Source organism: Cynoglossus semilaevis, chromosome 17, assembly GCF_000523025.1.
Source record: "Cynoglossus semilaevis isolate Cse_v1.0 chromosome 17, Cse_v1.0, whole genome shotgun sequence".
NCBI lineage: Eukaryota > Metazoa > Chordata > Actinopteri > Pleuronectiformes > Cynoglossidae > Cynoglossus > Cynoglossus semilaevis.
Genome location: NC_024323.1, coordinates 7,092,936 through 7,116,626, shown reverse-complemented (window position 1 = coordinate 7,116,626; position 23,691 = coordinate 7,092,936). Strand labels below are relative to the sequence as shown.

The 23,691-nt window shown below is 40.5% G+C and overlaps 1 protein-coding gene across 2 annotated transcripts in view; it reads right to left on the bottom strand.

Annotated features, from left to right (window-relative positions):
• The window catches only part of cacna1ia (calcium voltage-gated channel subunit alpha1 Ia), a 55,392-nt gene that overhangs the window by 10,473 nt on the left and 21,228 nt on the right, over positions 1-23,691 (bottom strand). For both annotated transcript variants that reach the window (XM_008329672.3, XM_017040578.2), the window contains 23 exons: positions 23,149-23,540; positions 19,793-19,944; positions 19,422-19,607; positions 17,781-17,898; positions 17,505-17,660; positions 17,308-17,398; positions 16,770-16,924; positions 15,638-16,369; positions 13,923-14,023; positions 12,057-12,180; positions 11,819-11,887; positions 9,930-10,108; positions 9,718-9,844; positions 9,295-9,420; positions 9,100-9,189; positions 8,689-8,881; positions 8,194-8,345; positions 6,920-7,029; positions 4,179-4,312; positions 3,774-3,844; positions 2,951-3,029; positions 2,351-2,472; positions 539-991 (listed from right to left, as the gene is read on the bottom strand). In XM_008329672.3, coding sequence (XP_008327894.1) covers positions 539-991; positions 2,351-2,472; positions 2,951-3,029; positions 3,774-3,844; positions 4,179-4,312; positions 6,920-7,029; positions 8,194-8,345; positions 8,689-8,881; positions 9,100-9,189; positions 9,295-9,420; positions 9,718-9,844; positions 9,930-10,108; positions 11,819-11,887; positions 12,057-12,180; positions 13,923-14,023; positions 15,638-16,369; positions 16,770-16,924; positions 17,308-17,398; positions 17,505-17,660; positions 17,781-17,898; positions 19,422-19,607; positions 19,793-19,944; positions 23,149-23,540 — 4,112 coding nt within the window. The remainder of the gene's footprint in view (positions 1-538; positions 992-2,350; positions 2,473-2,950; positions 3,030-3,773; positions 3,845-4,178; positions 4,313-6,919; positions 7,030-8,193; positions 8,346-8,688; positions 8,882-9,099; positions 9,190-9,294; positions 9,421-9,717; positions 9,845-9,929; positions 10,109-11,818; positions 11,888-12,056; positions 12,181-13,922; positions 14,024-15,637; positions 16,370-16,769; positions 16,925-17,307; positions 17,399-17,504; positions 17,661-17,780; positions 17,899-19,421; positions 19,608-19,792; positions 19,945-23,148; positions 23,541-23,691) is intronic.

The following is a 23,691-nucleotide window of genomic DNA, read 5'->3' as shown; positions in this document are numbered from 1 at the left end:
AGTAAGTCTGTCTTTTGTGTTATTCACTGTTCAATTCTTGAGCCGCAGAAAGGTGACAATAATTTAATAAATGTTTACGCTGTTTACTTATTTTTTCCTTAATATGATAAACAGCAGTAGGCAGCTGTGATGTGAAATTGTAATTTTGATTTTTCAGACAGAGCAAGAAACTGAAAATCGTTGCTACGTAATACGAGGTAAATACTAAGACATGTAGCTGATTTTCTCCAGTAATGAACAATGATCTGATCTGAGAAGAGCCAGAGTCAATTGGCAAAAATTGAAATGGGAATTGTAATTAAATCGATGTCCAACATACTTAAAGTGCAGAGCTCTGGGCAGTGGTTTTTACTATTTTTCAAACCACTAGAGAAGATGATTACAGTTAAGGATTATCTGGGTTACTGTTGGTATGAAACATAAAAAGGATTACATATAGTTACTAAATAAACACATATAAACACGAACTGATTCTGCAGATGAATCCCTGAAACATATACTCACTCACTCACTCACTCACTCTTACGCCCAAACTCACTTGAGCTGGTGAGTACATGGTGGAGTTGTGGGACTTGTACGATCCTGGATGTGAAGCAGCCGCTGCGTGACGCATCTCGCTCGCTCCTTTTCCCTTTTCTCCTCCTCGGCCGCCACCTCTGTCCCTCCCGCCTGCCGTGGCTCCCGGCCCTGGCGCGGCGACAACCAGTCCTTTCTCTGTCCCTCCACCCCCACAATTAGGGGCGCCCATGCAACAGAGGGTGCCCTGGGCCAGCTCCAGCTCAATTTCTGCATCCATCTCCGCCTCCTCCTGGGCCTCCTTGTTGGAGTCGTCCAGGTGCTTCATCAGCACGGCCACCACCACGTTGATGAGCACAAACTGGGCGGTGAGCACGAAGGAGACAAAGTACATGGGCGAGATAAACTGAAGGCTTGGATTGCAGGCATAGTCCACATCGGTGCCGTGGTCTGGTGGACATTCACGCAATGTGTCCTGGTTCCACATGAGGGAGACGATGGAGGAAAGAGTCAGGACAGGGTGGGTTATTAAAGGAGGTTTAAACACGTAACATACAAATCATCAACATCACAACAACCCAAGACAAAAATCAGGCCAAAGAACAGGTTTCTAGAATGAACGCCACGCACATTCAGCAGCTTTTGTGTTTACTTGTATGTAACCACGATAAACTAAGAGTTATTTCTTATCGTTCTACGTAAATCAACTATTTTAACCTAAATTCTATCACAGTGAATTTCTATTCTGGTCTATTGTTCACAGCAGAGTTCAGTCGGAGCAGAACAAAAGTGACAAGCGATTTCTGGAGGAAGTACACATCTCACCCAGGCAGTGACCACACATAACGACGTCTGCCCTCGGAGCTGGAGCTGGTCTTTTATATCTAATTTGGAATGACATTTACACAGTGTGTATCTTTACACAACATCTCTCTCCACTGTCTCCTCTACCTTTCCATTTTTTTCTCTCTACACATTTATTTTCCTCCTATATCCAAATCCACAGCTGTGCTCACATTTCTCTCTTTTTTTTTTTCATTTTAAATTGAGTCTTTTTAATTCATTTTGAGCGAATAGAAAGCATTAGTGCCGAGCACTTTTAACTCCTCTCTTACTCTCACCTCCTCTTGTTGGGGGCTGTTGCTGCCTCCCTTTTCTACTCTGCCCTCTTACCCACTGGCCTCCGCCTCATTATTTCCTCTCTTCACATTCCCACAGCAGGACTAATAATCACACTGCCTTACCTGCTTCATACCAAACTGAAGCTGCTCCCCCTCCTTCAATCATAGTCTCATCCATCCATACATCCATCCATCTGTCAACATTGTCTTATTCTTAGAGACAGTATCTGCAGCTCCACTACAGACATCATCCACAGCATGTGTACAATGGTAACAATAATATAATGGTCCCATCCCTGTATAACAGTGTGTGTATAATGGTAACTCGCCCCACATGCTGCAGCTTAATCCTCGTTCTCTTTATCAGAGCTGTTGGTGGTACAACAGAAATTTGGACTGAGGAGAATTGTGCTTCGTGTGCGATACAGTCAGTCTCCCGCCCATCTGTACAGACATCTGTACTTCCAGTGCTGAGTAAGAACATTTTCATTTCATGAGCAGCTTTCACTTCAGTAAAATGCACAGTTCATAAAAAAAAAAACATAGAAAGTGTTTTTGTCAGAAGTTTTATCTCTGTCTAGATATTTAGTAATAAAGTAATTTTGTTAGACTGTGTAAAAATGAGTCCTTAGTCCCCGAGGCCTTGACCATTCTGACGGGAGAAGACTGGAATCTTTTGGGTTGTATTGATACAAATGACTGCCATTGTGTACCTTCATTATGCCATTCCAGTTGTCGCCCGTAGAGACTTGAAACAAGGTGAGAAATGCCATGCCAAAATTCTCAAATGTAGCGTGACGACTCATGCCCTCACATGGGTAGTCTTGATTACAAACTGAGGATGAGAGATGAGTGGAGAGAGAAGAGAAAAATCAGAAGAAGCAGCACTGATTGGAAAACGTTTTCTTTTCTCCTCGACAAATGTCACAGACTTTAAGGACTCCCTCAGTGAGGTAAATCTGATGAAAATATATGGAATAAAGGGGAAAAATTATTATTATTTATTTTCAGTTTACTGGAAGATTTGAGTAAACCAACAACCAAACAACCAAAGTGTTTACACCGTGAGTAAACAACCAAACAACCAAAGTGTTTACACCAAACTATATTATGACAAAATGTATGGTATAAAATACTTCTACAAACCTCACACAATTTAGAAAATATTTAAAGATACCAAACAACAGATCAAGGAAAGGAATAACTGCTTTTTTATCGACAGATGGTGAAGATCGACAAACTCTAGCTTTACACTATTCTCAATTTAAATGTAGCGTAATTAAAAAGAAATACAGTAGATACCATGAACCTACCAAGTTCTCCGAATAGCTCTACTCCTAAGGCGGCGTAGATGAAAAACAACAGCATGAAGAGCAGGCCCAGGTTACCCACCTGTCACACACACAAATATATATTAACAGCTTATCCTTCATGCTTCCAGACATTTGATACTTATCATATTTGTATATTTATTTTACCATCCATGTTAATTATAAGCACAATAGTCCATATGTACTGTCTCTGTCTCTTTACAGCTAACACACTGTTGTAACACCTGCATATGATTCCTTTTTTGTGTCAAATCTGTAAACTTTTGTCAAAAAAAACAAAAAACTGTCAGCGGTGCCAGGTGTGGGATTTGAACTCTCAACCGTTTGGTGATTGGACATGCAATCACAGCCCGACACTGTGAAATACCTCCTTCAACTGTGACTAATTATCCCAAATTTTCATCAACTCACCTGCCTCCCTCGGGATGAAGCAAAGGGCTCAGTGTTAATGAGAGAGGGATCAATTGGAGAGAAAGGAACTTGTCTTTTCTTTCTCCTCTACACCACCTGTTTCCTCCGTTTGCTTCATCCTACTTTTGATGTTGAAAGAAGCAGACGTTGTGTCTGTGTGTGTGTGCACGTGAGTGTGTATATTCCTGAAAGCCCTTGTGTACATAGCGCACATATTAAATTAAGACGACTAATTGTGTTTATATATAAATACCCAAATCCATACATTGTCACAGATATGATTTTTTTTAAATGCAAAAATATGTGCATATACATACATATGCACATATGTATTTGCATATATGCATTTGCACAGCAATAATAATAATTAGTGTGTGTGTGTGTGTGTGTGTACCTGAGAAAGGGCTTGGACGACTGTATCCAGCAGGGCTCTCATTCCCGTTGCCATCTTCAGAAGCTTTAAAACTGTGAGTTAGAGAGTGTACAAAGAGAGACAGAGAGAGAGGCAGAGGGAGAGACAGAGGGAGATTTTACGAGTGTGGATTTAGAAGGGAATCCCTCAGGTTTAATTACAGACTAAATGAGAAACATTCAAACTGAGGAAAGGTCGGTCGGTAATTTGACAAATGCGCACACACACACGCATGCAAATAAATTAGGACGTTTTTATGCTTTGCAGCAATGAGACTGATGTGTAAAGGTTGTCCACAGGTTAAGTGGTGATATTTCAACATTATCTGACTTGTAAGAGTTCAGTACATGTGTGAGGTTTGTGTGTACGTGTGTGTGTGTGACGTACCTCGTGCGATCCTCAGCACTCTCATAATCCTGATGATTGTGGGGTTGATGGGCAGAGCGGCGCTGATCTCGATCTCCTCAAGCGTGATGCCCATCACTGACAGCAGCACAATGGCCAAATCCAACTGGTTCCACCTGCCAATTAAATATAAATGCACAACTAGTGAGACACTCGGAGTTACAGACAGAAGCTCGAGCTGAGAAGGAATCTGTAAATATTGAGTACACAAAAGAATTTATGTTTCTTGTCCCCTGCTTCTCACTGAAACTGACAGTTATAGCTGCCATTTGTTGACCAGGGTGAACTCACTATATAATTAAGGACGTTGACTGCTGCTGTTTGTTTTATGTTCCCTCCCACGTCCATTACGCTGTGGAACATAAAACTTACATCCCACAGGCAACAGAAGTTACTGTGAATCTCAAATTAAATGCTCTGTAAAATATTTGAAACTGTGACATAAAAAAACCACAAGTAGGAGTTATGAAAAACACCAGTGGGTGAAGCAGAAGGTAGTAATTCAAATAAATTAATGGTTTTTTGGTGTTTTCACTGTTTCAGATTTGAATATTTGGGTAAAAACACATTTATTTTTAAATCCAAACCCAAAATGAAAATGCAGAACAAAACAAGTTTGTAACTTTTTCTCAACATAATTATTATCAAAGTATAAACAAGACAGAATGAGAAAAAAATGTTTTTGTTATTATCACAGGTAACACAGCGGTAGAAAAAAAATATAAATCAATTTCAAGAAAAATTCTACATTAGAAACAGCACAGAATTGTTTAGACTTAAATGGAAGATTTGTTAAAAAAAGAAAGAAAAATACGTCTAAATTGTTAATACTTTTTACCCCTTGTCAATAAGTCAAATAGTATTAAAATATTTGGAAGAATAGTTTATTGTGAATTAATTAAGACTTCTTTAGTCTTAATTAAGCTTTCAAGTTCATTAAACTTATTTTAAACCATCTTTTTGTGCAGAGCTTTTTCCGGACCTTCAGGACCTACCGTCTTTCTTCTGTACATACTGACAAAACTACAGTAAAAGTTAGTCTTTCTTCTGTACTACCACACATACTGACAAAACTACAGTAAAAGTTCCAACTTCTGCTAGTGGCCGTGTGTCTGTGTGTGACTCCACTAACCCAGTTATAAAGCTGGGCCAGGAGTCGGCCCAGACGCTAAATCACACTATGCACAACGACTGCTCACAGCTGCTGCTGTAGACAATACATAAACCGAGACAAAGTGCCAGCAGATAACTGTGTGATTAATTCTCTCCATATCTGTCCATTTTCTTCTCATCCCATCACTCTTTGTCCCGCTTCGTTTTCTGTCATTGCTCAGTCAAGCAACTACTTCAATAACTGTTTCTTCTTCGTCTGAATCTCGCACACATATGTCCTTACCTACAGTATGTCCACTGCCCCTTAACTTACTTCCTCTTTTTATTCAATAACCAAAATAGGTCAATGACATTAGACTGCCATTAAAGTTAAATCAGTCCCTAAATAAGTTTCCACCGTTGATTAGTCATCACATGTTCCTGGAGAGAAGGAGACATTAATCTCATCGTGAACCGCAGCCGTCCAGGGACAAATCAATTAGGCTGGCCAATGAGTAAATGAACGTGGGCGTGAACGGGCCACTGTGGAGGTGTGGGTCCTGCAGGGGTCACCACAGGTTCGTACAGTAAGAGGAAGGAGAAATAAAAGGTGACTATGACAGTGCAGTCCAAACACTGTGCTCATCGGGTGAACCCTAGAAAATGTGTTAATTTTAATTAATTTGTCTGAAAGCCACTGTTTATTAGCTGCAAATAATTTGTATTAATGATCTATGTGACAGAGAAGGCAGAACAATTAAATAAAAAATTGTTGAGGAAATTATTGTTGTGTTAACAATAGATACTCTGCAACAGGTTGCCCAACAGGAGGCGCCGTTTATGTGGTTTGTCTGGGGCTCAAACCCTGGACCTTCTCTGCATGTAGGGCAGATGTGTAAACAGGTATGATAATAATGTGATATTAATGATAATAATGTGTCTTTCTTCAATTCCTGCGAGTTTATCAACTAAACTTATACACTAAACGAGTAAACTGTGAGTAGATACAAAATCATTCTATTTCATTAAATATACTATTTTTGATGTTTTTGTTTGGTTGTCCCTTTGTGAATTCTTTTTAGGTATTTTTTTTATTATTATTTGAATGACTAGAAGACCATGTAGCAACTTTTGTAGAAATTAAATTATTCCAGTTATTTACCCTGATACCAGAACAAATAAGCCACAGTTCATTTCACTGGAAAGTGGAAATCTGTGACTGTCAAATACATTTGTAAAGATCAAAGCAAAGATGGATTTGTTCAGCAATTAACTGCTTGTTGTTGGCACTATTTATATGACATGGTGTTTCAACAGATTAGTGCGTGTGCAGGGAAATAAGTTATTAATGTTCGCTCCCCCCTCTTCCAACATCATCAAACACACGAGTAAAACAGAGATGAGACGCCAAGTGACTTTGTCATTTTTAGTAACATTAAATCTTCCGTACTGTGAGATTTAAGGCTCCTTATAGAGCATCCACTGAGTGGAATCTTCAGGCTAAAAAAAAAAAAACTGAAGAGGCCATTAAAAGGTGGTACATAGGCAGTCGGATGCAGTATCGTGTGGACGGAAAGGAAAACTCTAATCACGCTGCCAACTGTGGAGATATAAATACACACTGTAGTTACCTGTCTTTGAAGAAGCGGCGAAAGCCAAAGGCGATGAGTTTGAGTATCGCTTCCAGCACAAAAGTGGAGGTGAAGAAATAGTTGCAGTACTTCAGGACGAGATCCAAAGACTGGTAAAAGACAGGAAGAAATGTTGAAACATTGGTGTGTGTGTGTGTGTGTGTGTTATATCTAGATAATCAGCAGGGAGAAACTACAGAGTCAAAGTTTTTTTTTTCCCATTATTTGCAGTATAAAGCAAGTTTCCCTCAGGCAAATAACTGAGACTCCTGTAAGAACACACTGTGCCCTTAAGGAAGCACATAATCATTGCAACTAAATTACATTTGCAGAGCATTCATATATTCCTCTGGCAAACACATTTAAGGGAGTGTTAAATATTCATTGCAGCTGAAGATGGATATAATTCTACTGGCTGCTTCCACCTTTCATAAACAGAGCTGTAGCTCGGGGGCGACTGCCAAATGTCAGGACCAACTGCTGACAAACACAGTCAAGACCTGTGATATTTATCTGATGTCTGGTCAGTTGAAGAAATCCTGCACAGGCTTAAAGGTCAAATGGCATCTTATCTTATAATCAATCCCCCTATTCTGAAAAATGATATCAGGCCTTTTGTCATCACAGGTGAACTGAATGACGACATGTACGTGTACAATACAGCTAATCAGCAGTCTATTCACAGCTCTGCTGTATATGAACTGCAGCCCCTCACTGAACCTGCTGCAGTGTCTGGACACAGTCTCTTGGTGGTAACCAGTCAGTGGTGAATCAGAGGTTGAAGCCGTAGAGAATGTTAAAAAAAAAAGGGCAGCTGAATTACACAGAGACTAATACTCAGCATAATGATCTTGTAGGAAGCTACAAAAAAATTACTGCCCATTACAGGTTACAGGCACTGAAGGGAAAGCGAAACTAAAATTGCTCTCCTCTTTAAAAGCTCATAAATGAAACACCACTCACAACGGACTCTGCACACAATAACACGACAAGTCTCGCAGCCTTAGCCACATTAAGTAAAAAAAGGCCATGGCCATGCATTTCTCTGAGCCACATATTTTACAGTCATTCTTGTCAGTTCATGTCAACAGACTGCATCAGGTGTTTATGTGTTTGTTGTTTCAGGGACAGATAATTAACCTGGCGTTTCACACATGCCTTAAAGGAGAAAAAAAAAAACCACAAGATGCACAAAAAACCCCCCCAAAACTACACAATAAACGCCCACAAATTTCAGCAACTCTTCACGAGTGAAGTGGACACTTTGTTCCTACGTGAGGTTGGTTGTAGTGCTCCAGAGACATCGTGATGACGTTGATGCAGATGATGAAGGTGATGATAAGGTCCAGGTAATGGTTAGTGCACAGGGTGTGGATCATCAGGCGCATGTTGCCATAACTTGAATAGTAAGGCAGTTTTTGGGCTTCTGTTGATGAAAAGAAATATATAAATAAGATGATGTATATGCACTTTAATTTAACTGGCAAATACGATAGAGGGAAACTGATTAATTTATTCCCTGCAGTTGTCAGTCAGTTTTTTTTCTCATCTGAAGTTGAAGGTTCGTCAAATACATGCTAGGGGTTGAGTTCATATTTAAAGCTCAAAATGTTGTAGTGAAAAGAAATCATTTTCCAACAGCGTACATAAATGTGCAAACATGTGTGTATTGGAGCGATGTTTATCCGTTTTGTCAAACACCTCAAAACAATCGTGTTAAAGTCTCTAAAATCTTTCTTCACTACTCTGCTCTGAGTCTTCATTCTTACTTCTTCTTTTCTTTTCCATGCGTCGCTGTCGTTTCTCCTCTCGCCTCTTGGCCTCCTCCACCTCCTGGTGCTGTCGGCACTTGTGGAAATTCTCCACCACGACACCAACAAACATGTTAAGTACAAAGAAGCTGACGATGAGAAGAAAGGAGATGAAGTAGAGCAGCATCCACGGGTTGTTGTTCGTCACCGGCTTGGGTTTGATGTGGCGAAGATGTGATTCGTTTTCACAAGAAATCAAACAAGGGATCGGAAACAAGTGGAAAACAGTTAAAATGTGGAATGCAATCTGTGAAGAGAAGCTTTTATTTGTTTTAAAGTAAAATATTGTTTACTTGTCTACATACCTGTTGATCCACAGCCACTGAAGAGAAGCTTTTATTTGTTTTAAAATATGTTATGTCTACATACCTGTTGATCCACAGCCACAGCATCTAAGCCATGATACATGATGTTCACCCAGCCGTCTTTGGAGGCGAGTACAAACAGTGACATTAGAGCCTGGACGAGAAAAAAAAACACCCACAAAAGAAAAATAAAAAATCTGCTTCATCTAGATACACATGAAAACACAAGAAATGTTGGTTCTGTGCACTTGATGCTTACTTGTCCCAGGTTGTCAAAGTTGTACTTATGGTGAACCCACTTGTAATTGGCTTGCAGGCAGTCTGACTTGTTGGTAATGTTTTTGACATCAGGGCCAAAGCAGTAGAAGAATTTTCCTTTAAACAGCTGTGAGCAGAAGAACGATGACACAAAGTTGTTGATGCTTTTTTTAAATAAATTGACTTGTGAAGAGTCTGATAAGAACAAAATCTGCTGAGAGATATAATGAGATTGTTAAAGTTCAACAACAGCTGAAAAATGTTGAGAGAAGAGAAACAGCAAGATGCTAAGGGCTTACTAAGAAGAAACAGAAAAAAATGGACTTAAAACCGAGCATTCTTTAAAGACAATCGTAAAGAACAAAAATGCCAAAAATAGTTTACATGGAAAAAGTACAGTACATGGAAAACATATTTATTCTACCTGTACTCCGAGAATGCCAAAGATGATAAAGAAGGCACAGCAGATCAGGACGATGTTTCCAATGGGTTTAAGAGAAGTGATCAGAGTTTCCACCACCAGCTTCAGACCAGGAGCTCTGCTAATCACCCTGAAAAATATCATTTAACATATGACATACTGTATATACTTGTCTTTCTGCTGGGGAAACAAACACAGTTCTGATTTGTTCGAACCTGAGTGGACGTAAAGTTCTGAGTAACCTTAACACTCTCAGAACCCCTAGGATTTTGGCCCCACCAGCCATGGACACAACGATGTCAATCAAAGACACGAACACCAGAAATCCGTCCAGAATGTTCCAGCTGCTGCGCAGATAAGCCTGATCTCCCATATACAAACCCATGGAAACCACCTGAGGAGGAGAGAGAAAAGACCATCATAACAACCTGCCTGTCAAAACAGCATACTGTAATACCTGACAAGGAACAACACACACACATTTAAGCCCTTACCCTAACTTTACCCGTTACATACTGCCTAAGAATAATCCATAATCAAGCTCTAATCTGACTCTAATTCTAATGCAATCATTGTAATAAACCTTTAACATGAAAATGTCACCTAGAGGACAAGGGGTAGCACAAAAACCTGTATTGTTTATTTTGTGTACTGTATGTGCATGTATTTTTGTGTATACTCTGGTGAGGAAATACACGGTAGCTTGTGTGTTTGAGATCTAGCAGTGAGACATCACCGCTCTGTCTGTGCTAATAAACAGATTGCTGTGAAACCATTTGGCATTGATGCAGTGTTTTGACAAGAGGGTTGGGAGCATTGCATCTTCAAAAAAAAAACTTGTCACTGACATTTGAAGCTGTTTGCTGAATTTAAAGCTTTCAGAGGGATTGTGCGGTTTAGTTTACAAATTCATCACGCTGGTTGAAAGATCAGTGACTGGCAAACATTTTAGGCACAAATGCCAAATGTAAGCTGGGTGCTGAGAGCAAATTCAAACTCACAATTCTGAGCAAGAAAAAAAATGAACACCGTAATGTGGAAATAGATTTGGACCACAGAGAATTAGTATACACCTATATGGTATTGCTACACAGTTATGTTCAGAGGAATTATACAGGTAATAATAATAGATAAAAATAGGTATTGGTATCAGTACTCAGTATTGGCAATTTCACAAACAAAAATATTCATTTTTTATAACTGCAACTTATATATATATATATGTAATAAAAGCTAAAGGGCTTTATACATAATAGATTTAAATGTGTGTACATCTCTGGAAGTGTACTAACTTAACTGGAAATAGTGTTGGTAGAGACTCAAATATTAGACCTATTGAAATTGCATGGATCGATCCATTGTGTTTGAGAGCTGCCTCATATGAAAGCACACAGGAAGCTGTGCATCACACTGACCGGTCCTGCTGCGCTGTGCTCTTTATTTGGCTTTACTTAGAGGCAAAGACTGTGGCAGTGAGTCCTGCAGAGATTAACACTACACTATCAAACACACTGCAACACATATAATGGAGATACATGACAGCGAGGCAAGCAGAGACACAGGAGGAGACGTGTACAGCTTGGCCGGGGGAGCTGACAGGTGTGAAGCTCATTGACGGCCTGTGATTGGTTAATAATTGATGTTTGCGATGCATAATTGATGGACCACTTGTGCAGTAGAGACATTGGCGGCAAACACAAAGACAAGTGCAGAGGGAGAGCAAATAGTAGGAAAAAGTAAGGATGAAGTGGAGGGAGTCTAAAAAAAGGAGTGATGAGAACAGACGGACCCTAAGGAAGTGAAAACAGACCTTAAAATTAGAAACAGCAAACAGCGATGTGGGGGAGTGCTGGAGATGGACTGCAACCATAAGATGAGACTGGGCCTCTAATTAATGACATTGCATAACCGCTCTGTTCCAAAAGAACACTGCCTTGAAACAAGTAAATGGTGTGGGAACATTAAGGCTGCGATTCAGTGTGAGAGAAAATCAGAAAGACGCAGGATGACACAAACAGAAAAAAAAGAAAAGATGTTTCCGTACCAGACGGACACACACTTCACACAGGACTCATTTGTGCAGAGCCAGGTGGACAAATATTACCTTGAGTGTCATTTCGCCCACAAAAATGGCAGTAAAGATGTAGTTGGAGATGGTTAGAAAGACTCTTTCCTGAGCAGATGTTTGGGTCGACCGGGGTACAAACAGAGAGACAGAGAAGTCAGGAAAGTTAGGAGTCGTAAAAACTTCACTAATTGCACATTTTCTGTCAACTGCTGTCAACCTGGGAGACAAAGCTGCAGCAAACACACACAAATATACACAGTGAAAATTAATTTACCAAGCTGCCTTGTAGAATCTTAGGCCTCTCCAGAGCCACTGTGATGCAGTTGGAAAAGATGAAGGCCAGCACGACGTAGTCAAACAGCTTATGAGCGATGATGGACTGACACAGTTGTCGAAACCTGAGGTGAGACAGAGGAGAAGAATGAGAAGACAGTGGTGTTTTTGTGTTCAAAAACAAGCAATCCAAGATCTTGCCCTCTTGTGAGGTAGAAGGGTAGTGCGCTACCAAATAGGACAGATGGACAAATGCACAGACAGGGTCACCTGACCTCACCATCCTCGTAGTTTGATTTATAGAACCAGTGCCAGTGTTTACAGTATAGTATTTATGATTTTTTTCTAAATAGTTCACTAACAGAAAATATCATCTGTGACTGATCTGTCTGGCACACAGTGACTTTGAACTGTGTGATCAGTTAGTTCCACAACATCCAATTCATTAGACAAGACTCTGGAAATCACCTTGTTGTCGGCACACAGACGGTGACAACAGGGCTTTTAACAAAGCCAAATCTCATTTATAAAGCAGCAAGGAAAGCGCTGCCTGTTGGCAAGAAAAAGAAAAAAGCACTTGTCCTACAAACTCCAAAGACACCAAATGCAAATTCCGACAAATAACATTTAAAAACAAAGCTCTAAGAGAGTCAAAGCAAAGACCATTAATCTCTGATGTCTGCCCGGAGGGCATCACGATGACACTAAGGAATAATACCTTTTTTTTTTTTTTCGCAGTTCAAGAGGAAACAAGTGTGACACTAGGAAGTACAGTAGTACAAGTCATTTCCTTTAAGGAAACGACCTTTACTGGTTAGAAATGATAACATGAGTAGAATCTATATCTATAGTATGAACTCTTCTTCTCCTGTGACCCATCTACAGATCCACAGCGTAGCTTTAATCACAGCTGTAATTAGTACAGAGGCAAGTAATAACTCCGTGTGTTGATTCTAATCACCAACAGCTACACTAGTACAGACTTGATTGAAGAAAAATTAATGTTGGAAACAAAACACAACATGAGTATGCAGTACGACAAAAAGACACTCAGATGGCTGGAGAGAAAAGCAGAAAAATCACTGAAAATGCTGGAGTACAATCTCAACAATCTTTTCAAATACCATTTACTGTAAGACTCTCCGATTCATTTAGCCAGGATCCCTCAGACTTCTTTGTCTTACAGTGAATAGACTATTTCATCCAACCCCTATTTACACTGCTACTAATTCAAAACAAACTGCAATAACAACTCTCTCTCGGAGGAAAAAGACTCCTGAGTATGCAGCTCTGCTGGGAGACGGGAGTAGAGAGATTAAAGAGAAACAAACAGAGGGAGAGAGCGAGAGAGAGAGAGTACACACTGAAAATACATTAAAAAAACTTTATTATAGAGTATCCTGGAAAACTCAATGAAAAATATTAAATGGCTAAAATCATTTCAGAACAGACTCAGACCTACGTTAATGTTATGTATGTAAGTTTGAAGCTCAGCTCATGACATCATGACATGGTTTTAATAAATGTAGAGAATGAATACGTTTGATTTCCTTTGTTACTACATTCACATAAGGTCTGGTCAGATCTGTAGTCCTTTGTTAGTACAAGGTGACGGTCAATACTGTAATGTAGTGCTTCTCTGTGAGAGCTTGGGGACCTGTTCATATTGATATGGTGGGCCACAGCACCTTCACTACTACAGACTGAGGAGAAATCGTGTGTGTGTGTGTGTGTGTGTGTTGGTAAATGTAATGCTGCAAAACAGCAGATTTTTTTTTTTAAATGTAAGTTGTGCAAATTACACTTGTTATACTGTACAGATGGACATAACATACACAAGAAGCACACGCAGCCAGCGATGACTCACTTGTTCTGCGGAGAGAATAGGAAGACGGACCAGTCCTCCCGGGTCTCACACCAGTCTGGTCTGTACGCCTCTAACATCTTCTGAACGCGGAAGCACAAGCTCTGCAAGTACATTCATGCATCAGGAACCCAAGGAAACCACACAGTGTTTCTGTGCAATCGACATAAAATAGACACAGTGCTACCCAGAGAACGCTCTCACTTGGTCTCTCCACTTAAATTATTTACAAAAGTGAAACACTGCTATGGCAAGTGCTTGGAGCATCTGTAGAGAGTGCCATCTGTACAGCTCGCTCCCCCGCTGACAAAATAGTCCTTTCTAATTAACACTGTTTCTCTTGTATGCAGACTTGTTTACAATGAGAACAATTTGACTCCCATGAGTGCAGTCATCATATGAAGTACTGGAAGGTACTTCAGAAAAGTCTGAGGCTGCAGCACTGCGCTGGGGAACAACATGTGTGTAGTAACTAACGCTTCAGAAGGCCAGGTTCTTATAATGCTTTTTTTTGTTTAGATGCTTTGATGAAGTTTTATCTATGGTGTTTACTTAGACGCGTTGATGAAGTTTTATCTATGGTGTTTACTCTATCTGCATGTGTTCCAGTACACTTTGTACCAGAGGACAGTTCAGTTACATAACTCTGCTTCACACGTACTCAGGGGTGTAGATCTGGGCAACGAGGCTGAGTTCAGCTTCATCCAAGAAACTTCAATTCTGACATGTTGAAATGTTTCTTGAAATGTTTCTCTGAGAATACCACCAGTGTAAAACTCTGCTCCATTTCAACATCTTATTTGAGGTCTGCCCACAATGTGAAAGTGAGGGGACATACTGTAGAGTCCAGTGGGTCTGGAGGTGTTCATGTCCTAGTTTTAGTTGCAGCCCAACAGACAAAAAAAAAAAAAAAAAAAATCGACAACAACTCTGGTAATAAAACCAGGTTTTATCTTTGAAGGGGACATAATGTGTGCCTTGGAATCGACGACAACTTTGAAGGGGACATAATGTGTGCCTTGATGTCTTAATGACATGTAAGTCACACGTATTGGTCGAAAAATGTTTTTCTGACTTCACTGCCAAATAGTAATGAGCCTCTGCATGCTATGCCTCCAAACCCAATTGAATTTTTTTTTTTGTGATTAGTTTTGTTGCAGTAGATAACAATTTTTGAGGTATAACACGAAAGTTAAAGCCAATTTTTCTTGTATTATTTTGCCTCCGGTTCAGTGAATCTTATATTTAGACAGAATTTATAGGATTGACATCAGCACGGTCTCTGCCTTCAGCAGCGTGCTGCTTGTCTGTGTACAGGCCGTGGGCTGAAAAGCTGGGTCCGATTTTGTGTTTACATCCCTTTGTGCCGTTTTGTTTACGTGCGCCTTGAGGCATTTGCTGTTTTAACTGTGTTGGCAATAGTAAAAAAAAAAAATCTTAGTATGAGCTTTTAGCTAAAGTTTGAATGTTTCTGTGGATTTTTCATATCGTGGGGGTCACAGTGCCGCAAATTATACGTTTACGAGGTCCAAGAGGTTAATACTAAGACTACAGACACTCGTACGGCCTCTCTGGTCTCTGGCGTTGTTACAAATGAGAATATTATCATCACCCACATTAATATATCACAAAGTGGGTGAAATTCAAAATCCTGACGAAGTCAGTTTTGCATAATAAACATCTGATTATCACCAACAAACATGAAAACGTTAACCTACGTAGTCTATTTCATCGTCCAGATCTTCACGGTCCTTGTTACGAGCGTTCACCTGCGGGAAGACATCAGCGATCATTTGGTTCTGGGAGTTTTCTCCTCTGCTGTGTTCAGTCTGGTGTCTAGGAGGAAGTTGGAGCAGCTGAGACACCGGTGTCTTTCCATTACAGTCCTGATGTTCACCTCCTTGACCACCAAGACCATCGAGCCCACCACCACCTTCGCCAATGGTCACTCCAGAGAAACTCTTCTTCCTGTGATGGGTAAAGTGCATCATGGGGGGCTGTGGGTTATGTGTGAGCACTGCAGCATGTGGAGGTCCTGGGACCTGGAGCAGGTGAGGCAGCTCCAGTGATAAAGCCCTGCGGTCTCTCCTAGGCACAAAGTAACTTGGAAGCATAGGATGGGGGACTCGAAGTGAGTTGGAAGCTACAGCAGGAGGTGAGAGGAGAGACTCCTCCTCATCTGGATGGGCACAGTGGAGGTGACAGCGCGGTGACGAGGATGCCCGGGGCCCACGGATCCGAAGGCTTCCACCGACCAACCCTCCAAGACCACCGAGACCGTAGCCATAGAAGGGCCTTGAAGTAGTAGGGGTGAAGGTGGGACTTGCAGAGGGAGATGAGGAAGAGCAGGGACGGCCTGCTCCCTGACTGTTCCAGCTGGAACGACGGGCCCATAAGGCATAGGGTTTGGGGTGCAGAGAACGACCCCAGTTGTGGTATCGACCTGGGTACTGAGAGAGAGAAGAGAGAGAGAGTAATTTTGGTCATTTACTCCAACCAAAATATGTCTTTACAAATTAACTTGATATCACAACAGATTCAGATTTAGAATATACACATATAGAGAAATAATAATAATAATAATAATAATAATAATAATAATAATAATAATAATGAACTAATCAAATTAGAATCAAATTAGTTATACTCTGAGAGATTCCTTTATTTAGCTGGACACTAGTTGAGGTTGTTGTGGAAATTTCTTCATATGTATGTGGAAAGTTGAAAAAAAAAAGTTATACAAAGTGTTTACACATTTCAGTAACGAAGCAAAGACCAGTCAACCACTAACCCACACTCAGTCCTGAAGCTACAGTCCATACTGTTACTGTATTACATACTGTTACTCACCACCACCCTCTGCTCCAGGTTGGCTCTGTTAAGAGAAATGACACTGTTCTTCTTGGAGCCAAGGGCAAAGGTCAACCTCTCTCCTGGAAACAGACCAGCGGGCAGCGAGGACAAATCCAGGTGTCCATTTGGAGTCAGGCCACACATCTTGGAGTCTTGGAGAGTAAAATATAAAAGGTGGAAAGGACAAAGGAAATAATTAGAGGAGGAGAATTATTATATTATAAAAATGCATTTAATTATCACTGCATGTGGGGCATTTGTGAAAAGGCTCAGTAAGTCAAATTAAAAACTGTATAAAATGTACATGGCATAGTTGTGGGGTCTTTATGACTTTGACCTTGAAAATCTGACCATAAGAATTTATCTGTTTATCCTCAAGATAAAGTCACTGACACCAGGGAAGAAATTAAATCAAGAAATTGCATGGAGGAAAGTTCCAGTTGAACCACTCTTAAACACGGTGCATTCAGACATGACTGTTGCTGTCGCTGGCATGGAGAGACAGCTGTGTACAGACCTTGAAGGCATTCACTACCTGGAAGATGCAGGGTGTCTTTCTGCCTTTCACTTTCCTCAAAATTATAGGAAGACCTGTCATCGTCTGAGTAGGAGCGGTTAGCGTCACCCTGTGATGGAGACGTGAAAAATTGAAGATGGAGCAGAGAGAATTCTTTAAAAAAAATCAAAATCTAAAGGATTAAATGACAAAAAATGAAAACTGCCTTTACTCACCTCAGCCTGGAAACCCTCAACCAAGATGGCGACCAGTAAATTAAAGAGCACGTAGTTTCCAAATGTCATTAAAGCTACAAAATAAAGAGCAGCGCAGGGCGATGTGGAGGCCATGCCATTGTACAGCACCATGTTCCAGTCCTCCTGAGTCAGGATCTGGAACAACCACAACCACAGTCAAACCCAGATATAAAAACACTTGGTATCATTAATTTCTTTTTCTCAAAGTGTGATTTTGAAGGAAACTCAACTGTCAATTTAATCTGTATTTTTTACCTGAAAGACTGTGACAATGGCCCAGAGCAAAGAATCAAAGTTTTTTCTGTCAGGAACTGTGTCTCCTGCCTCTGTCTTTAGACTGAACTTGCAGCCAAATATATGCATGCCCAGGATACTGCAACAAAAATAAAGCGGTTAGCACGCCTGCCTGGGATGCAGAGTGCAGAGAGTCCAAGGTTCGATTCTCAGAGGAACCACATGCTTAATAATGTTAATCCTCCTCTGTAAGTCGCTCTGGATAAAAGCATCTGCTAAATGTAATGTAATGTCATTAAAGCTTTACTTAATACATTATTTTATAGTTTTCCTTTTTTCTATTTTGGATTCCTTCCACCTAAGTAACCCCTGCACAGCACTTACAGGAATGTAAAACCCATTTGATGCTCCTTAATATCATTCATCGTTTGCCATCATCCATCATTGGTTTTTCAACGTGATAATGCAGAGAGGTCTTAAAGTTAAAGTCCGAGCAAAGAGCCAACGTACATTAACTGCTCCCAAAAAGCTACCCTGGCCAGACGCCAACTGCGGCTCTCTGAAAATGGCATTAGCTGGCTGAGAGCTCAGATGCCGTCTTTCTCTGTACACCTGTACATTTAATTCCTGAGCTGTAGAAATAAATAATCAAGACTGTGTGTTGTGTACTCTGTGTGTGTGTTGTGTGTGTACAATATTTGTGTGTGTTGTTTCGGCTCTACAGGGTGGTAACAAGAGAAACAATCGACTGACTGCGTGAGGTTTTTAAAGATCACATTATTCATGCGTTTCATTTTTATCATCAATATCAATACGTGAAATTTACAGACTAATTTTGAGAAATGTAAGAACAACGTGGCTGTCGTTATTTGAATTTCACGGCTGACCTGCTGCACTGGCTGACTGATGTTGTTCATTAATCAGTGAAGTCAATGGTACCTCACTGACAATGGATAACAAGAATATAAAATCTCTAGAAAATGAAAAGTAATACGTAACTGGGGCAGTTTTGATCATAATATAGAATATTTGTATAACTATAATGATTCTTATGAGTCTATTTTATTTAATGCAATCTTCTGCTGACAGACACAGGGACTTAATGTTGCAGAAATAGATCAAACAGATCTGATATAGTGAAGTCATATTTGTGATGGTGTATGGTGTTCATAGCTATCAGTGGTTTGCACAGTAAATGCTTGTAGTATTTCTGGGACGCTCTTTAATGCTGTTATGGTTTTTAATTTTGTCACCATTCTTAGATTACAGTCTCAGATATAGACAAAGGGCTCAAGAGAGTGTAAATCTTCTCTTGAAATGAATCACTGTACTTCTGAAATTGAAGTACAATGTTTAAAAGAAAACCTAGTTTAGGGGAAAGTGAGAGAAGCTAGGCTTTAGAACACATCAGCTTTCTTCAACTGCAAAATATATACATTCAATGTTTAAAAATAAACCTAGTTTAGGGGAAAGCAAGAGAAGCTAGGCTTTAGAACACATCAGACTACTCATACAGTATATGCAAGTATATGAACTCATTCATACTTAACTATATCAAAAAGGAATACATTACTCCCTAGCCTGTTAACTTACTGCTCTCCTATATCATATCATATACTACTGTATAGCATAAAGTGTAATGGCCCATATCGGCTTCACTACCTGAAGATGAAGATGAAAAGCATGAGCAGCATACAGAAGGTGGCCACGTTGTCCATGGTCTTCATTAGAACCACCAGCTGCCTCCTCAGTGCAGGCATGAACCTCACCAGCTTGATGACCCTCAGCAGCCTGAAGGTCCGCAGCACTGACAGACCCCCGTCAGCTTGGCCGATGATCTCACACACACTACGTGCAGAGATTACATAAATGTGGAAGGGAGGGAGAAGATGTAGGATGAGGAACATAAGGTTCATAAATGGAAATTAATTTGACAGGAATAGTTCAATACATTAATTGAATTATATTATTGTTCCTGAATTTCTTGTCCTACTGATGAACAGATGAAAACAGGTGTTTTGTATATTACAGACCTGATGATAACAATGATGCCATCAAATATGTTGTAAGGGTTTCTCAGGTACTCAAAGAAGCCAAAAGCGGTCAACTTCAGGATCATCTCCAATGTGAACATGCTAGTGAAGACGATGTTGCAGATCTCAAGGACATTGGTCAGCTCGTCAGGCTGGGTGGAGGAGAAACAAGGGTCGTAAGAGACGTCACAAAACAAGAAAGAGAGAAAAGCGACTTTAACATTCTGGAATGTTCCTCAGTTTGCAGGCTAACTGGTGCCAGGTTTGGGAATGAGGACTGAGTATTAATGGAGCATCTGCATGTCTTACAGCCTTATAAATAAAAGCTTAATTGCACTACCACTAGTCTGGATATTATTGCAGTGGGGTTTGTACCACAGAGAAGTGATAAATAAAAGTAGAGAGTAGAGACAAAGTGAATATTAAACATCACAGCAACAAGAGATTCAAGAGCCAACACATCGATAACAAGTGTGTGTGTGTGTGGCTTCCTCCTGTCTGTGCTGAAAAACTCTGTCACTCTCACTGTGTGTCACTGTCAAACTGTCAAAGGGATGTGTCTCCCAGCAAACCAAATCAAAGAACATGTTTTTTTTTATATAAATTCAAAACAAAAAGAAGTGCTTAAGGGCAGAACTGTTAGAAAAGGAGGCAATTAAATTCATTCATTAGTGACTGGCACTTTGAAGCAGGTAAGCAGCTATAGAAAGATATATTTTTCCTCACTGCTCTAATCTGCCTTTATTTTTTTCTGTCTTCCAGAGCACAATTATCTGACAGTCCCATCTATCCACAATCAATAATCTGCTGTCGATCAGCGAAGGGAAAAGGGGGCGAGAAAAACCCTGCTGAAGAAAAATGAAAACAGGAGGAAGCAGAGGTGTTGTTTAGGAGTAATGAGTGCGATGGGTAAAGAGGAGAGGACGGAAAAACCTCCAATAGGAGTGAGAATGAGCACGAGTTCAATGGAAAGAAAGTATCTTATAAAGCTAATCCAATAAATTTGACGCCTACTGTGTCAATGACAATGAAAACGAGGGGTGGACAGATGAAAGGAACAATGTGTCAACCATCTCTAACAAACCACCGCACATAAATGATCGTAAAATCTATTGTCATGGGATGCATATTCAATCAGGTGCTACTGTAGAAGAGCAGCAGTATGAAATGCAAAACACAAAGATGTAAACAAACTGTGTCTATTTACATTCAGCTCTAACCTTGACCTCAGTCTTAAACCTTCCCCCAGCTGAGCCAAAAAAAAACACATTGTGTTTGAGATTTATGGCTGTTGACAGAGCCAACGTTCCCGATATCACAGTCTTACTCTAATAAAGTAGCATCACTCCACTCTCTCCTCACTTTGTCCCAGGCTAGGAAAAGGTGGGTCCTGGTACATAAAGGGTAAAGCCGTTTTTCAAAGACAAGCACATCAGCTTCAGAGTCTCTCCCTTCAAGTAAAACTGCAAAGCAGAAACATGCACCCTAATATAGTAATGTTTCTCTGTCAGTCTGCAGAAATTTTGGAAATAGAAAAAGCCCAGAAGACAAGATAGAGCGAGAGAGAGAGAGAGCGAGTGTGTGTGTGTGTGTATGTGCACATCTCTGTGCGTACACACGGAACAACATGAGGATTTGAGCTAAAAAAAAAGTGCTGTGTAACCGTCATCGGCTCTTCTTCTCCGGCTCACGCTCATCTCTTTCTCTTCCTTCCTCCACAATGCTCGTTTATTTTTAGATTCTTCAGAGATGAGAGAGAGCAACTACTCTGAACACTGTCAAAGAGTGAGTGGGTGGATATGGGGAGGGATCAATGTCACACTTGGTTTAAGGCAGGTGAAATAAAGGAAGGAGAGGAGGGAAAGGGGGGAGGACGACAGCATGGGATAATGCAAAAAAAAATGCAGGATTGTGATAGAAACAGGGGCAGAGAGGGATTTATGGAGGGGATGAGAGCAGAGGGAAGGGAGTAAAATTAGCAGGGGAGAGAAATGGGGGGGAGAGGCATAATAAAAAAAAAAACGATTTATGTAACAACTTTTCTTGTCTGTACAAATCCATGTAAAAAGTAAAAACCTCATTTCCATAAAGGTTGATACACTCACTTAATATGCAGCAAAACCTTAAAGAAAGGCTTAGTAAAATGCAATCAATTATTGATCTTTTCTGCCTGTCCACAGATTATATTTTTTAAAAATGTCCACTGTCCCCGATGACAGTCGTTAAGGCTGTAAACTATATTCTGTAGACAGCTTTATGCTAACATGACAAACAATGCCACATGTGCTCTACGCCGCTATAGGAAACTATTGTCAACATAGTCTGATAGGAGAAAAAAATAGTAAAGAAATCAATTTTGTCAAACAACCTTGTTCAGTTCTTTGAGTTGAGATCATCTAAAAAAGCAACTGAAAATTCTTTAAACTGTACAGCAGAGGATAATCAGCTGGAATCGACACTGTGGACAGAAGTCCTGTGCTAGCCTGCCTGCAGTCCCGATCTGTTTTCTATTGGAAATGTCTGTCAAAGACAACAATCAGGAACCATTTGTGTAAAGTATTTAATGAAGCAGGTCTGCGCTGAAACCCGCAAGAATGTGTACATTTCATTATCATATATGCAAAAAAAAAAAAAAAAGGTTTAGTACCTTTTTATGTGCACACACAAATACCCCTGTGTACTTTGTCTGCAGGTATAATGGGGTTGGCAACCTCACATAATACACGTGCCTGTGGCATGTACTCCTGGCAGGCTTTCTTCATTCTCTCTCAGACACTTGCTCTGAGGATCCAGGTCCGTGTTAACAGCGAGCTCAGCCAAATGTTTGCACCTCTGTCAGGAAACACCTTGGCACTGATTCTCTAGGCCTGAATGTCATCGGCTGTTAAAATGACTCCGGTGCTGAGGCTTCATCAGCAGTGATAGCAGCCTGTCTGATGAGGCTGGGCTGATTTGTGTGGGTGGGGGGGGGGAAACTGTCGACACTGCGGCCTGTCTGGCATTTTTAGCAAATTAATATTTGTGTAGTGGAGATGCAGTTCAGTGGTGATTAACTAGTGGCCCGCGGTCAAGATGTGGCTCGCTGAACAGTCAAATCTGGCTCACGGTTGAATTTTAATATCAACATGTTTGGCAAAAGTATGGTTTTTTATTTTATTTTATTTTAGTGCAGCCCCCAAGGTGTCTGTCCAGACAAAATCTGGCCTGACAAATATAGTTGTGACCCCTGATGTAGATGTAATTGTTATTAATATAAAGGAACCAACAGTTGGTCTAGTTACATATAACTAAAAAAATACTTTTCTCATTTGTATGAAAACTTCATTGGTGATACAGTACCGATAGTTAGGTCTTACCTGGTTATGATGCTCGATGCCCATGCTGATGGTGTTGATAAGAATAGCGATCATAATACCCCTGCTGAAGTACTTGCTCTCCACGATGCCCCAAAGTTTTTTTCTCATCTCAGTCCACATGTGTATCAAATACCCGAAGCATGTCCTCCTCTTCCTCTGCACCACCTCCTCCCCCCTCTCCTCCAAGTGGTTCTCCTCCTTCCCCGTTTCTTTTACAGCATCCTCCTGAACTTCTTTGCATTCGGCAGAGTCTCCCGCGGCGTCTGCTCCATCTCTTGGTGACAGTGCACATATGGGGCACTCGTCTGTGTTTTGAGGGACAGACAGACTGATGGAGTTGGCCACTAGCTGAGAGGTGAAGTCTTTCTTGCGATGGTGTTGACAGTGGGACGCTGCAGAGGAGCAGAGACGGGGGTAAGGGGTGGGGGTCGTTAACATAATATTGCCATGCATGCACTTGACATGCTACACAGAATAGAGCGCCTCCTATATATTGGATTTTTCAACACGTACTCTCATCATAACAATGTATTTTCCCAGTGA